At 52.7% G+C, this 15,581-nt stretch overlaps 1 protein-coding gene across 1 annotated transcript; it reads left to right on the top strand.

The window, feature by feature from the left end:
* Positions 1-12,611: 12,611 nt before the first annotated feature.
* Positions 12,612-13,821, top strand: PG994_004814 (Zn(2)-C6 fungal-type DNA-binding domain protein; the record flags this gene model as incomplete). Its single annotated transcript, XM_066856223.1, has 2 exons — positions 12,612-13,191; positions 13,349-13,821. The coding sequence occupies 2 exons, from the start codon at positions 12,612-12,614 to the stop codon at positions 13,819-13,821; spliced, it is 1,053 nt and encodes a 350-aa protein (XP_066718390.1).
* Positions 13,822-15,581: the final 1,760 nt, after the last annotated feature.

The raw sequence follows: 15,581 nt of genomic DNA, 5'->3' as shown, positions 1-15,581 counted from the left end.
CACACGGCTCCTCTTGCACAAAAACGTGGAAACCCCTATTCGCCGACTCGCTGCAGGATTCTCGATGGGTCATGGACTTGAGAAGAAGTACAGTACATAGCCAGCCTTCCGCGATGGGGTCCGGCCGCGGCTAAGGGCGAGCTGCAGACGCGACGGCTTTGCGGCCGCCACCTTCCGATAGTTGATTGGCGCGCCGGGGAGCACACTGAAACATGGGAAAGAGAGATGTCAGTCATGATATGATGCTGGGGAAGTTGAGGATCATCGCCCATGGTTCAGAGCCACGGGCTAAAGGAAACATGTAGCTGCAGCGACCTGCGATGAAGAACACATGCGATGTTCCATGTCTACCTCACAGATGCAGCATCAAGCACAGCCGGTACGGGAGCTCACACTTATCGTTACGGCAATCCTACGCCCGCGAACGGGCATAATGACCAGCCTACTTGCTATGTAGTTACATACATGTGTATTTGGCACGGCATTTTCAGCTCGGCATGGGCTTTGCTGTCGCCTGCAGTACAAGCGAGGAATGAAATGGTTCATGGAGGACCTCACTTCACTTCGGGCAATTACCAACATCACCAGCACTTCTGTCCGCACAGAGGCCGAAAATGTCCGTGAAGGAGAAGCCCTTTGGAAAGAGCAAAGGGGTCTGCGCAACGTTTGACCAAGGCAATAGACCGCTAGTTGGCAGAAGAAACAAGATAAACGAACCGAAGGAAGCCCGACTATACGCTGGTCCTGCAGACCTGCCATGCTATATTCTGCGAAGTAGCGGGGGGAAAGGAGATTCGGGACGGGGGAGTAAGCCGAACTCGATTGGATCGCATGGCTGTGGCCCGGGCTGCAAGGGAGGAATGAGACGATGGAGCAGTGGAGGGGGAAACATGTGGTGGGTGTGTGCGCGCGTGTGTCGGTTGCGGCGGGGTAAATGGCAGGTAGCGTAGGATGCCCATCTTGGGTCCAGACCAGCTGGACATCGGCGAACAAGATTGATGAGAACGGTTGTTGGCCAACAATTGATTGTCGTTCGTGTCTTCTCCGCGTTGGATTTGGGGCTATTGAATGCGAGCAAGAGCGGAATTTCTTCCCGAAGGTGCATATGAAGAAGATGACCTGTCAACCGGTACTACGTACATGAGGTATACCATCTTGGCTAATCGCCCAATGCACCCATGCAATGCACCATGCACCAAAGCACATATCCCTTGGCTGTTCCTCGTCACCTTTCAAGTAATTGATTGCTGGATGATCCAAAGCTCGAACTGTGTGTAATCATGGGCGGTTGTAGGTCGTAGTGTTGCCTGCTACATCGGTCCCGATGTCATCCATAGACGAAAGGTAGGAGGGCAGGCTCTGTTAAGAGCCGGATTCCACTGTAAGTGGAAGTAGATTACCTAAGGTATCAGTTTTCCATTGATCGCACGCCTGCGTCGACATTGGGAGTGGACAGGAACAGATGAGATCACAAGTCATGATAGCGAAGCAAACGCACAGGAGCCCGAGTATCTCGAATATGGTGTCCCCTCTTTGACTTTCGCATAACGTTGTCCAGCGAGCGGAATTGAATGCGATGCCTGGGAAAATCAGGCAGAGGTAGCAGTACCTGCCTGTACATAGCCGCCAAACCTCTGGAGTTGGACGAGGTACAGTAGCAGCTGCTGGTAATGGAGGGAAAGGCCAAAGGTATGCAAGCCTAACCGACCACCAATGCGCGAGAGATGTGATCTCATCTCTCCTGCCTTGCGCCTGGCCTCGCAAAAGTACTTTCGGATTTCCATGGGAATCGGGATTGGGGACCCTTCAATGGAAGGAGGGGTCTAGTCAAGGAGTGGGCAGCAAAAAAAAAACAACAAAAAAAAACGCCCAAGGCCAGGGAAGATCGCTGGAGATATAACTGGGGAAATCAGTTTGCGGGAACCGCTTCGGCTCGCTGCATGCATATACGGTCACGTGAGCTCCACCCAGGCCCATCTGATTGGTTCCGAGTGGATCGAGTCTCCAAATCAGCCAATCACGGCTCAATCTCTTCACCAGTACTAAACTGACATCGTTGACTCGGATGGCGCATCTTACCGTCGCCCCGCGAAGCGGTGTGCTATTGCTGCAGTAGTCCATTTACAAAATATCCACTGTCTACTAGCAGAACATATCCCTACATATCATGAAGAAGTTGGAGGGAGAGCTGAGTTCACCGTCAGCCTTGGTCAGCGCTAGTCTCTTGACGGATTCCCTGAATGGGCAGAATTGCTTATGACTTGTGCCCAGTGTTCCGATCCCAAACAACACCTGACTCCTTGGCTCTGACATCCTGGTCAAACTCGTCGACCATGTCAACCCTTGTGATAGACTGACGTGTGGCCCTCCAGATACCATCAAGACGTGAACTCCTTCTACCGCTGTCATCCGTTCCGATGGGTGATATCGACAGTCTATCTTGGTAAAATCAACGTCACCGCCCGGCGATCCTGCCGTGTTATCTGCAGGTGATCCAACCGCCAACCTGCCAAGGGTCCTGGCTGGAATGCGTGTCAGCAAGCTGTGGGTATCTTGCTCACTGGTAGCCGTCTGGTTGGCTGCCAACCTCAACCAAATATCCGGAGACAACAAATGCGGCCTTCGTCTAGGTATTTGATATTGTCCAAGGCCATGCCGCACATCGTAGTACATAACACACAACAGGCTTCTTCGTATCCTAGCCAAGCCTTTCTCGGGAGGGCCAAGTTCCACCATGATCTGAGGTTCATCTACGCCGTACCCGCCTCGCTACCATGATCATTCAAAGGTACCGCTATATCGTTTGCAGTGATTGGGTATGACCAGCTGCATGCTTTCCTCCACAACGGTATATAGTCTCCTGCAACTCGAAATTTTGGGACGTAAACACAGTGGTTGCGGCCGCCCGGCCGCAGCAGCTGCACCGTGCCTTGCAATAACATTGCCATCTATTGACCCAGCACGCACCTACTGTTGCCTAGATCGCATACGAGGTTAGGGGGCATGGCCTCTTCCGTGCAGTGTGTGGTGTGTTGGTTGCGTTCCTATTAACTTGATCCCACTGCATGGGAGGCTACGGGGGGTGAGGAGTTTGTCCGTTCTGCTGGGACGCCCCTTCGCAGAGCTTGCTAATAGCCAGCAGCAAGTAAGACGTGGCAGACTATGAGAGGACCTCCACCTCTGGCACTCTGTTGTTTCCTTCTTGTTGACCGCAGAGTGCAGCTTGACCATGAGGCCTGCTGGAGCATGTAGATCAGTCGTGACTCGCATGCCGTAAAACTCGGAACGGGGTTGGACTGATAGGCCACTGCATAGCATACATAGCGCGCACATAATCCTTTCGCGAAGCGGAGAACATCCAGGTGCTAGAAGACTGTTCGCGCATGGAGCCCATCACTTGCGCGGTAGCTCGCGCGCACTCATATTGTATCCGCAGTGGTGGAGCTTTCACAGGATCCCTTCCGATGTTGTGTACTCCGGCAAGCTGAATTGACTTCGGCTCGCCTAAATTGGCGCCCGTAGATTCACCGCATATATCACCAAGCGCGCCGATATGTGCGTTAATGTAGGTCGGTCGTTGGAGGGTGAGATGGTGGGTACGCGACGGGACACAGGTTGAAACATGGCCCATGTCCCGGTTCGCGATGTTTGCTTCACAACGAAGCGGATGCAGGCAAGCACGCTCCCCGGGGATGTGTCTGAGTTTGGTTTTTGTGTTCACTTTCACTTTAAGGTTTGGTCTCAACTTGATAAGTAGAGTTCAGGTGCGGGTTTATGTGGGAGAAGTACAGCAATGTGCTTTCTTTTTCTTTAAAAAGGTCTTGGGTGTACCCTAGGTAGTACGTAGTATGGCGTAGTCCCATGTGGTGCCTCGTAGGGGCCCGAAGAAGGTTACGTCGCGTCTGGATTTGGTCTCTTGAGCCTTGACGTGTAGTCGTATAAGCGACTTCAGTTAAGCTTAACCATATATCAGTTGGGTCGTGGCAACTGAACGACCAAGATACTACGACTTCGTTACAGCACATCCACTTGATTAGTATGCGCAATGTAACCGATCCTTCTCTTGTCGAGACCTGAATCTCATTTGACTGAGATATGCCAGTCTATAAGATGGCATGTAGCGAGCATTATATTGCTTAGGTACATAGCGTAAAGTGTACTGCACGGATGGGCGTATAGAAGCCGGGATACTGATCCATCCGCCTGCCTGAATCAGTATGTGGTATGTATGCCATACAGGGCAGCGGCTGAAGCACTTGGCAGCTTGGGAAGACCGCATGCAACCCTGTCAACCAATGAATGACCTTCCGACTTAGTCTTTACTGTTGTGTCGCAAGGGTAGAACCTCCGGAGGTATTGGCTCTATGGAATTTCCATGTAGATAAGCCAAGTCATCTTGATGATAGCACGGGAACCCTGAGCCGTACATGCTCTAAGATATGTAGATATGCATGTACATACGCCTCTATGATGATTTAGATATCCCGTATGCATATATTCTGTTTCCCATGTGGCAGAGTCGGTTCCTTGATTGATTGGTTCCACCTGTACAATGGGGTTTTGTTGATATGCAGACGCCCAGGAGTTGGGTTAGGTGGTTTTCCCGCTGCAAGAGCGACGTGTCATCCATGCAGGAAGATCAAAAGAGTCCGACCGAAGCTGCGTCCTCAGTGAGGAGGAGTCATTCGAGAAAACTATAGGCTGTTTTGGATGCCCACCGCTATCTCATTCATGCATGGATATGACGGGATGCGGGAAGAGCCTAAAAGCGGGCGAACTGCATACATGGTAGTACCACGGCGGTGTCTGTCACCAGCGGTTATGCGGGGGAGACGAGAATGCCAGACTGAGGGAGCCATCCATTGCACACTTGGACATTCGACTGTTCGCTGCCCAGTTACCACCATCCCAATGCATGCATGGCAGGGCATGAGTTAAGAGTAAGCAGTCGTAAGGTGTGGTCAACTGATGCTTCAGATGGCTCTTACGTCTTTCAAGGGAGAAGGGTTCTGCTCTGCTTGGTAAGTATCGTGAAGCGTTTTTCGCTCGGAGCGGGCGCCTTGGTGATCATCACATTGAATGCCCTATGTAGCCACGTTAGGTACGCAGGGGGTGGGTACTTGACACTTACGTGTAGATGCAACCAATTGATTGCACTACACTGCTCTGCCCTGCTGGGTTCTGGCTTCGAGAAGGCAGGACTCGCAGTACCTTCGGTCAGGCAACCAGGGTCCTGACCAAGGTGTGAGAAAATGGCGGTGTTCAGTAGCTAGCTGCTGCCAAGCGAGCAACGTTGGACTTCCAAGGGGTCATACGTTTGAAGGCGCATGCTGGCATGGGATTCCTTGACTGTTTGATATGCACCTCAGAAGGATTGTCGCGCGTATTGGCGGCACTGCAACGTGAGGAAACCCAACAGAAAACGGTTTCCAAGGTAAGAAGTTGGCAAAGCGGAACATACCTGGCCGGCGGTATTCCTGATTGGGAAGCGAAGCTGACAAGCTCACTACACCCACCGTAGCTGGACAACAGCAAATGCAACCCAAAGCAGTAAATGGTAATCTCGTCCATTGGTCCCAACCACAAGACCGCACACCTCAACTGATCATGAGGGGTTACATCGACGATTGATTAAGCAACCCTTTCTACATCTCATCGGGTGGGATGCAAAGACAACATCTGGCATGGCATGCCATGTCGTGTACTACACGTACTACATACATGTACATACATACATATATACATGCTCACATGAATGAACCTCTCTCTGTATGCACTTGGAAGCGAGTTTCCAAGGAAAAAAAGAAGCAGGCCATCCGGGCGGTGAGCAGATTATAAACAGTATCCGGATTTTAGTTGGTCGGCACGGCCGTGGCTGATTTGTCTTGATCTATCCTCCCGTGGTGCGTGGAAGAAAAGAATCGGGAAAGGGTGAGTTTGTGCGAGGAAAAGGAAGCCGGGAAAAAAGCAAAGAAGAGAAAAGCTTCGATGACCGGCCTAGGCCAGATTAGATACCTAGGCTGAACGCGGTGTTGGGACCAATCAGAATCCGAGATGAAGTTGTTGATTTTTGATATGATAATTTATTCCATGGCCCGAAGGATCATGTGCGGTCGCTGGTGCGGAGTGTATTGATGACGGAACCAGCGTCGCTCAATGGCGGACATGCACGTGAATGAATGAATGACTGATGGATTTTGATGGCCCGTTTTTCCTTGCAGTGGACTCGGGGCTGCTCCGAAGGAACTTGAATCCATTTGGGCATTCTAATCTGACGCTTCTGGGCCAGGCTCCGATTCAAGCCGAGCAGGTAGGCGGTTCTTGCCTCATCTCAGCTGGACAGTCAGTGCAGGTCTTTGCAGCAGCTCATCTGAATGGCCCCCCTTACCTCGGCCATCTCACTTGTGGGCAACAACGTGGCCACTAGGGATGTTTGCATACCCCAAGGGCCAGGGGCCCGCCCGTACGCCCTCACTGAAATGCTTCGAGAAGGCAAGATGGGGTCCTCTGCTACCCGACCGAACTCTGCCCGGACGGGAAGGGCTGGGCCGCGACGTGCCGAGTTGCATCCTGTATCGTACTTGGCTCTGACAACAAACAGACCAGGGTAATGCTATCTGGAGGGGGTATTATGGAAGCAAACTGCCAGTTTCCTTGGATGTCAATGGTTGCTATCGGCCAGGATTGTCTGGTCAATAGGAGTGGTGAAACACGCAACCTTCCGTGCTTCGTCAGGTTTGCTGTCAAAAGGTCAGCAGTCAGCAACACATAGTATGTATCAGTTCTTGACGCCCTTTCCCAGATCAGCATCACTGCAGGGACACCTTGGCTAGCCTCTGGTTGTCGTACGGAGTACCCAACGTGAATCGACGATCAGGAAGGAGGCTGCTTCAATAAGCAGATCTTGGATGGTGACCAGATGCCACGGTCTTCTTATTCCCCCGTCCCTAGGTCGAATCCCAAGGCCTTCGGAGGCAGGCCTTCAGCACATCTTAGCATAAGGAGCGTCCTGCCGCTTCCCAACAGCACATCATCTAGCCGACGGGACCTTGCATGTTGGTACCGCCTGGGCATTGGCAGTGCTAATTGAGCTAGGCATGGTTAATGGCAATCGCAAGGTCCTCAGCCCAGCGAGCACTCATCTATGTACCACCCAGCCGCTGCCTTCGAAGTTCTAGTGGAAATGGTAGGCACACTATAATGGCATCGTAGGTTGAAATAGCCACGATCTCGATAGTCATTGGATCACGACGAGGCCCGCTCCTTCCAGTAGGACGACATAGTGCCAACGGCCTTGCTTCGGAGAGCTCCACGAGGGTAAGGGCCGCTCAGTCCATAATTCTCTAGCAGCGCTGAACGCAAGCGGATGTGATTGCGCTATGTTTGCAACTGTACCCCACAGAGCTGCTGGCGAAACGGACGCTGACGTGCTCATTATTCCAAGGTTACCCAGCGCAGCGGCAGCCGCCATCGTTAGCACACGAAACAAAGCGGGTGGTGACCTTGCTATCGTACGCGGTGGCAGGGGTGGTTCCCGATGAGGATGAGGTACCCTTAGTACGGTACTGTTCTCGTACCCAGTACGCTGTGAACAATTTTGATTTGCTTGCTGCGCCGCCCTGCTAGTTAGCACTACGAGTAGCGTACGTAAACGAGGCCTGCCTCGAGTCCCAATGCCCAATGCAATACCTAATGATCATGGTTCAGTTCGAACCTGAACACCACAGCATCGTGCTAGTTCAGTATGCGTCCCATTGCAGTAATTCTCATGCCCGCCCTTTTCGTCGTTTCGGCCACTTCCGTGGCTGCCGATGCATGCATGCCTGGGTGTGCATAGAGGCCAAGGATCGCCGTCTATTCCGTCGCGTTCTTTCTCGTAAATTGGGGTTTAATGCTCGCATTGAAGGCCACAGCCGAGCCTCGATGACGAGTAACCCGACCCCTTCCTCCGAAAACCTAGTGGCAAGCCAAGGAGGTCTGGAGCTGCGAGTTGTTGCGTTCAGCCACATCCCGAGATAGAATACCTTAATCCTGTGCGGAGCGTCTTGACCCTGCAGGTGGTCTTTGGGCTCCATCTGACAGGTGTACATGTCATTTGACCCGGATCCTGGCGGTGGGAAGAAGACAAAGCCACTGCTCTTGCGCATCAGTGCCCAGGGCCGCACGTATGCCGTTCTGATCCCCAACCTTGCGATGTACTCTTTCTGTGTTGTGTTTTTGCTCTCTACTAAACGTCTGAGGCGGGTAGGATGAATTGTGGGAGAGCGTGCATTTTCCTCGGGTCATTTAACAACGGGTAACCCCTCACCGAGCCATGTTGCCGGGACCAGCTTCGATGCCGGATGCCATACCAAATCAGTCCATAGCATGGTTGCGGGAGACAAGAGGCAGAGGGAAAAGGCTCATAAAGGTGCGTTAGATCTTCTGGATCTAACGTACCAAAGATTCGAGAGCATGGCTCAGGGCTGGCCCGCGAGGAGAGAAAATGGGAACCTGATGCCACGGACCCGCACAGAGTACATAAGATAGATTCCTTCCTTCCTTCTCCTTCACGACAACATAACTTACGAGAAGACCGGGATGGTTTTCACAGTTTCACGGAAGTACTTGCGTACCTATTCAATCAAGCCGGGGGTGTACGGCAGCGCAAGGAGCGGTGTGAGAGCAAACGAACTGACAAGGTCTCTTGCAGGGAAAAAGCAATGTGCGAGCCAGAGCACTGGGACCGAGGCGGACGAGCTACCCTTTTCCCGGCTAGTACACATGCCGTTGGGGGTTGGGGTCGAATGGATGGTGCGCGCGCGCCTGCCCTGTATGCAGCTAAGCAAATATCGTGTGTATGTGTGTGTGTGTGTGTGTGTGTGGACATATCAAATACTTGAGCAGCAAGAATACGGGAGCATGTGCAGGATCGCACTGGAACTGTATGTATAGGGCTCCATTGTCAATTTGCAACACCTATAGCAGTGCAAGTGTATGTATATGTGTGCATACATTATGATCTGGCCCGGTTATGACGGGATTGGATAGCTCATATAGCACTACTACCTTCTACTAAACTACATCAAGGAATGCATCCCTTCCCTCGTGCTGTTCCCTCCTGATGCTGCCGTCCTGCCGTTTCGTCTCTACTGTGTCTACTTATGTTTTGGCCGGGGAACACGTATGCAAATTGGCAGCAACCACATGACTGAACGTAATGGCATCGCAATCCATCGAATATGCCTGGGTAGCATGCACCTAATCTAAACCCCTAAATTGGATCAAGCCGGACCTGTCACAAACGCATCGGCCCAAGCCATCAAATCATGGGTGACGCTCCAACTCCAACAGGAAGTAAGCTTGTACCCCGTGTACATGCATGTACATACCAAAACGGACCACCCACTCGATCTTGTCTTGTCATTCTTGATTGCAGCCGGCCCACGAGGAAACAGTGCACAGCAGCGGCAACTAAAGCAACACAAACCAACGATGGAGCGGCTGACTGCAAGCCCTCTGCCACACTCGGACGATTCCTCCTCACTTCCTTTCCCTTCCCTCCCCGTCAGTGAACCAAGGCCAACTAACCCACGGCTGGCTTAGATGACCTATCGCAACTGTTTGATTTGAGCTGGAGTGATTTGCTATGTACTTTTAGTAGAGCGCTGCTAGGCCCTGGCTTTTTAATAAACTGTCCTACCGTTGTCAGTGTGACCTTGCATGTCCGTTAGTTTCATTTACAAGCCCTACTGCGCGCCAGAACCACGTCCAGCGAACGGCGCATGCCTGGCGGCCTGTATCAATTCGTTACTACTACCACGGGACAAACCGATCCATCCGCTGCATCCAAGGTACTACTGCTGCTGGCCATTGCAATTAATCGGACCCTGATGCCTCTTCAATTGAGAGACACCATCGATGTAACGATAGAAGGGCGGCGCGACTCAAAAGGTCCGAGTCATCTCCTCCAAAAGCGGCAAAATCTCAGATCTGAACCAAGGTCCCCTGCACGTCCTGCGTCATAGCCGATGCTGCTCTTCGGCACGGCTCGAGGACGTTTGAAGGCGCAATTCCGCGTCTATGTGAGACATTCATAAGCAGCCTACCTATGTTTTCCCTTTCCTCGCGCTCTCTCTTGGAATTGCATGGTTCAGCTGTCGTAGTTATCGCTGTCGCATCCAGCTCAATCAACTAAAAGAGAGACAAGGCAAGAAAATGAGAAGGGAAGAGTGAGTAAGAAGCGAGTAAGAGAGCGAAAGGGCGCGAGACGACCAGCAAGCAAGCAAGCCCACAATCCACCAACTAATCCTCTACCTCTCTACATACCTACTAACCAAGATTTGCAACACTCCAGTTGCTGGGTATTATATATTATTTCGATTTGCATTGATTTTCCGGGTTGTCAAAACCGCACGAGGCAGACTGTCCATAGGCTGTACCACAGCAGAAAAGCAGGCTTCGATCGAATCAGTTTGGGACTTTTATCAGCTGCGGCCCGTCCTGCGGCCTGGAAGGTCCATCCGTACTGGCGGGATCCGGGATTAGACGCCCCCCAGACTTGGACCTGATTGGCAAAGGATCCGCGGCTTTCCTAAACAACTCTGGTGTTTCTTCTTCTTCTCTTCCAAAAAATGCCCCCTCTGGAGAGGTTCCGCCTCTCGGTATTGTACTCTACACTACCTAAACCTTGGTCCCATTGCCACACATGCATACAGGTACATGCTAGGAGGAGCCCTACCTAGCGACCTAGTTTCTCGTAAGCGGCTGGAGAAACGCCCCTACCACTTGCGCTCGACACCCCCCCCCCCCCCCCGGGCCCTGCCCTGGTAGGTACTTGTACAAGAACTGCATTGCTGCATGTACATACTGGGGGCCCTTGAGTGAGGTGCTTTGGGGAAGAGACACAACTGGGATCAATTCTTGGGCCCTTCTGACTGACACTTCTTCCCATTCCATTCCACATCCTTTCCTCCGCTGCAAGCCAATCGATCCCGGATTGGCGACCTACCTAGTTAATAGTAGAAAGCTCACCATCAACTCCCGTTGGCGAGTCACCCCTTGGGGGAACTACTAGAGGCGCCTAGATCCCCTCTTGCCCGCCGCCCGTCGCCCGTCCATTTTCTGCCTGCTGCTTTTTGCACTTGAGCAGATAGACTGACACCACCATTCATCCATCCCCCAGGGGAACAGGACCCTCGCCGCCTGTCTTCCTCCAGACTAGTTTATGGTCACCGACTGACTGGACGGCCCTTGCGCAGCAACGCGAAGCGAAGCAAAGCAGTGCCAAGCCAAGCCCACACACCCGCATCATCTGCCATTAATCGCGGTTGACCAACATTACACGAACAAACGGCCTTTCCTCAGTGCTGCCCTTCCTCGCTTTGATAACCGCTGCTACGACGTAGTAGTGACACCTAGGAACACAACAGGTATGTGGACGGTTTTCTCTTTCTGCTCTTCATTACGAGCTTGGGCATCCTGTCGCATTGGTTCCGATCTGCAGGGTCAGCTTGGACGTCGTCTCGATTGGCACGCTGTCCTTCATCGGTATTCGGTCTGGGGAACACAGGCACCCAGCGCTCCTAACAGCCAACCTCTCTCGTCGTTCCATCATTCCCACCACCTTCCTTTGCTGAATGCGCCTCTGCCTGATGTACGGGCTATAGCCGTCTCGTTCTGTCCTAGAATGCACACCCACCCTCCCGTTTCGTTGCCGGCACTTCCCCCTTGGACTTGAGCTACATATTCTCGGGTCTGTTTGATGTTACATGTACCCAGAGAGTAGGTAGTGAGAGTAACAGAAGCACACCCAAGAGAAAGCAAAAGCTGCGTCTTCTACAGCCAAATGATGTTATTGTTTGCAGCGCCCATGCCCTGCAACTCTGCGTTCTCCATTTATTTTTGACCCCGTCTATTTTCACCACTGGCGCATTCTCTAAGTACTGACGTTGGGTGTTGAAGGGTTCTGACTCGCCAGGCTCAAGGGAGATCCCGCACTCACATAGCAGACCTGGCCTTCCCGGCATTTAAGTAGGCCCCGGTCCCGTCCGTCTTGCGCTCACCACGGTTGGCCCCGCCACTCCACCTGCACCACCCAAAAACTTCGTGCCCGTTCCTACTCTGCATCTCTCCACTACGTCCTTTTCTTCCCTCACTCGGTCGGAGATTTGCCCAGGCGGAGCTGTGTCTTGCTTCCCCTCTTAGTTCTCTACCCATCCTTAAGTCGAGGTTTGCGCAAGCGCCGCACGCGCGAGAAAAAGAGAAAGAGCGAGAGACAGCAACGTCTTATAGTGACCGACTTGCCACAGCACTCGCCCTTCCTCAGAGACGTGTGCGCTGTTCGACCTCATATCGTGCACTGAGGCAACCCTTCCACCCGCCAGATCGCAGACATCTGCTTGGTTCCGGCGCGCGCGTGGTGAGGAGACAGACTGGCATGCTTGCCTGCTGATAATCTGGACAGTTCAGCTGCATGCTTCAAGTCCGGTGCAAGCGAGCACTTACACACGAATCATCACCCTGCAAGGTCCGACCGCTCTATTTCAAATACAAGAGTAGAGCACACCGAGTTACGTGGGTATCTACCTGCAATCGTCACCCTGGCGCCCTCCAGCGTCCGTCATCGTAGTATGGCAGAAGACCGTCGCAGCAGGGGACCAAGACACGACCAACACGACGAGTCGCAGTACCCTCCTCCTCCGGGAGAAGAAGACGAGCGGTCCAGGCCTATTGCATATCATCCTCGCCCCCAAATGGCTTCAGGAGCAGTGATCCTACCCTCTATCCAGGACCCTCGTGGTTATCCCACCCAAGGGGGTCAAGGGTGGGATCCCAGGGGCTCTGGTAGCTACGGTACTTCGCCGAGTTCTTCAAACGGTTACCCGGCAGAGTCGAGCAGCAGCCACCAGGGCTCTTACTCTCCAGCTGGAAGCGGAGGTTACGCCCCGCCGCATGGATATTTGCCGCCTGTTCAGCCTTCGCCTCAAGATGCCAGAAGTTCTTATCCTCCAGACCCACGTGGGCCGCAGTACTACTCCGCAGGGCGCCCAGCACCCTATAGTGCAAATACTGCCTACAACTTTGCATATCAGCCAGAGCGAGGACCACCAAGCCAATACCCATCAGACTACAGTCGAGTTGGGCAACAGGTGATGCAGCCTTCTGCACCACGGCAAAGGACATCTATTGCTTGCAGGTATTGTAGGCGACGTAAGGTAGGTCGAGCGAGCCCCCATCATTTACCACATGGACGAAGCCCGCATCGTTTGGACTGTACTAAATTTCCTTTTTTTCCCCTAGATTCGATGCAGTGGCTATCAAAATTCCCCCGGTGGAAAATGCACCAACTGTATAAAAATGAACCAAGAGTGTATATTCCAGCCGGTGTCCTCGTCTACATCTACTGCATTTGTACCGGTATCTGCGCTCCAGAACGGGATCCCGCCCGGTACTCAGCTCTTCGGGGCATACGGTCAGCCACTAGGTGGCCCGTCAAACGCCCAGCCAGGAGGCGGTCCTTATGCTACGGGACCCTCTGGATACGATCAACCTTTGCCATCGCCAACAGGGTCGTTTAGTTCTTACCCCGAAGAAAGGGGAGAGGCAGGAGGTGTTGCGGCAGGCATACGGCGCCCACGACCGCCCGAAGAGGAGCATAGCATGCGGTTGCCGCCTCCGACGACATTTCCCGACGACAATTCTCGCAGACGTTCGCCATCGTCGAGTAGTAGTCCGAACCATCTGGCCCCTTACGGGCCACTTGCGGTACAAGGGACACAACCGCCAGGGTACGACAACCGCACTCCCCGCCGAGGGGCGGATCATCGGGACCGCCCGTGAGCGGTACCTCGGCCAGCTCTGTCATGAGTCTGGGAAATATAATGGATTCGACCAATGACATCGACAAAGGCATGCTGGGTCGGTTGAATCGACGAGGGAAATAATGGGTTTATACGGCCTAACTGTCCCCCAGTGGGAGGGATGTGTACGTTGGTTCGATACGACAGGCGCGGGGATCACCTTCGAAGGCCAGACTTCGAATCATTTTACGCGAGCGATTCGGCTGGATTCGGATTCTCGCCTCACTGCTGCATTTGTTCTGTTCGTTCGACATTGGGAGGTGAAAGCGCTAGCTGGGTTGGTTCTATTTGGACCATGTTAAAGAAATGCAGGATGGCTTTAGATCACATTCTAGTTTGGCAACAAACACTGTTAGCGGGTATATCAAATTTTGTTTTGTTTCCGCGAAAGGTTCAAAATGTTATGGGATTTCAGACTGTTTCTATGGACTTGAGAGAAGAAGATGGGCCTGCCTCGCGGCATCGACTCTGCGATTTGCTTTGTTGTTTCTGTTGCTACTCTGTTTTGCCCAAGAACATATTGGAGAGAAGGAGGGAATGAACGAGAGATACACGGAGAAGATATTGTCGGAAGCGAGATGGTATCGTGTTCGGATGTTGGTTGCTAGTGGGTATTTGTGCATGAGCAGAGGGCGTAAAGGGCTACACTGTATCTTGTCTTCGCCTTTGGTTGGATGGTATGAGCGACTCGGATGGGGGAGATATGAAGGCTTGACGATAATGGCCCTTCTCGCTCGGGTGGAAAAGGAGAGCTACCTCGTCAGCATGACACTGTACATAGAGAACTGGGCAGTCTATCTTAACCCCTCCCCGCACCGGTTGGTCGGTCCCTCGATTTTGTTGCGTACATGTACCGTGCTACTCGGTCCTAGTCTGCGGGTGAGAGGCATGTTTCTGGGAGGCTGGCCCCGGAAAAGGGTGGACTGGCTATGTTTGATAAGCACATCACGATGATGAGGGTAAGCGAGTCCCCTGTCTGGCTGTGGTGCCGCCAGCTTCCCAACTGCACTGGAACTATGCTGTTTTCGCCACGCTGCGGAACCCAGGGCCGGCCGAGTAATTTCTCGCAAGCCACGGTATCCCGGCAGGCTTCCCTGCTGCCGTTGCACCGGCAGCAGACGATGAAAGTAAGCCGGAAAAGAATTGTGGCCTCTTTTCCACCGTGTTCTGCACCATGGTCGTTCATTTTATTCATTTGTAGCTAGCAAGGAAGTAGGTACGGTATTAATCGTTGTTTGTCTGTCTTGTCTTGCCTGCCTGGGCCGCGCTGGAAAGTAGACTTGATAGAGTACTAGCGGCAAACCCGTCTTGAAACTAATTTGCGACCAAATTTCCCCTTGAGCTGCACACATTGGACCCAACGCGTGTCGACGGTGGCCAAGTACTACTTGAAGGTCTACTCCGTACTACATAATCTACTCTACTGTGTATACGGAGGAAGCAGAAGAGGAGGAGGAAGACGGAGGTTGGTGGTCTAGACCAGCATCAATTATTTACTACAACCATATGTGTGGTGGCCATGGGGGAGTTGGAAGAGGGAATCGAGCCGAAAACCCCCCGCTACTAATGGGACAACCAACACCCAGTGACACACGCCTTTAGGTAGTGACACCACCTGTTCTTGCGCCGTCTAACCAAGGCTTTGTGGATGCCGCAGGAGGCTGACTGATTGTCAGCGTTTGGGGCGCCCACATCTGTCGTAAGAACGTGCGCATCCCGAAAGTCAAACCTACTTACCTA

The sequence above is a fragment of the Apiospora phragmitis genome (assembly GCF_038363925.1).
Source record: "Apiospora phragmitis strain CBS 135458 chromosome Unknown utg000005l:1.0-4161743.0:1.0-4166827.0, whole genome shotgun sequence".
Lineage (NCBI taxonomy): Eukaryota > Fungi > Ascomycota > Sordariomycetes > Amphisphaeriales > Apiosporaceae > Apiospora > Apiospora phragmitis.
The sequence above is the reverse complement of the archived record's forward strand: the minus strand, read 5'-3'. Positions and strand labels throughout refer to the sequence as shown.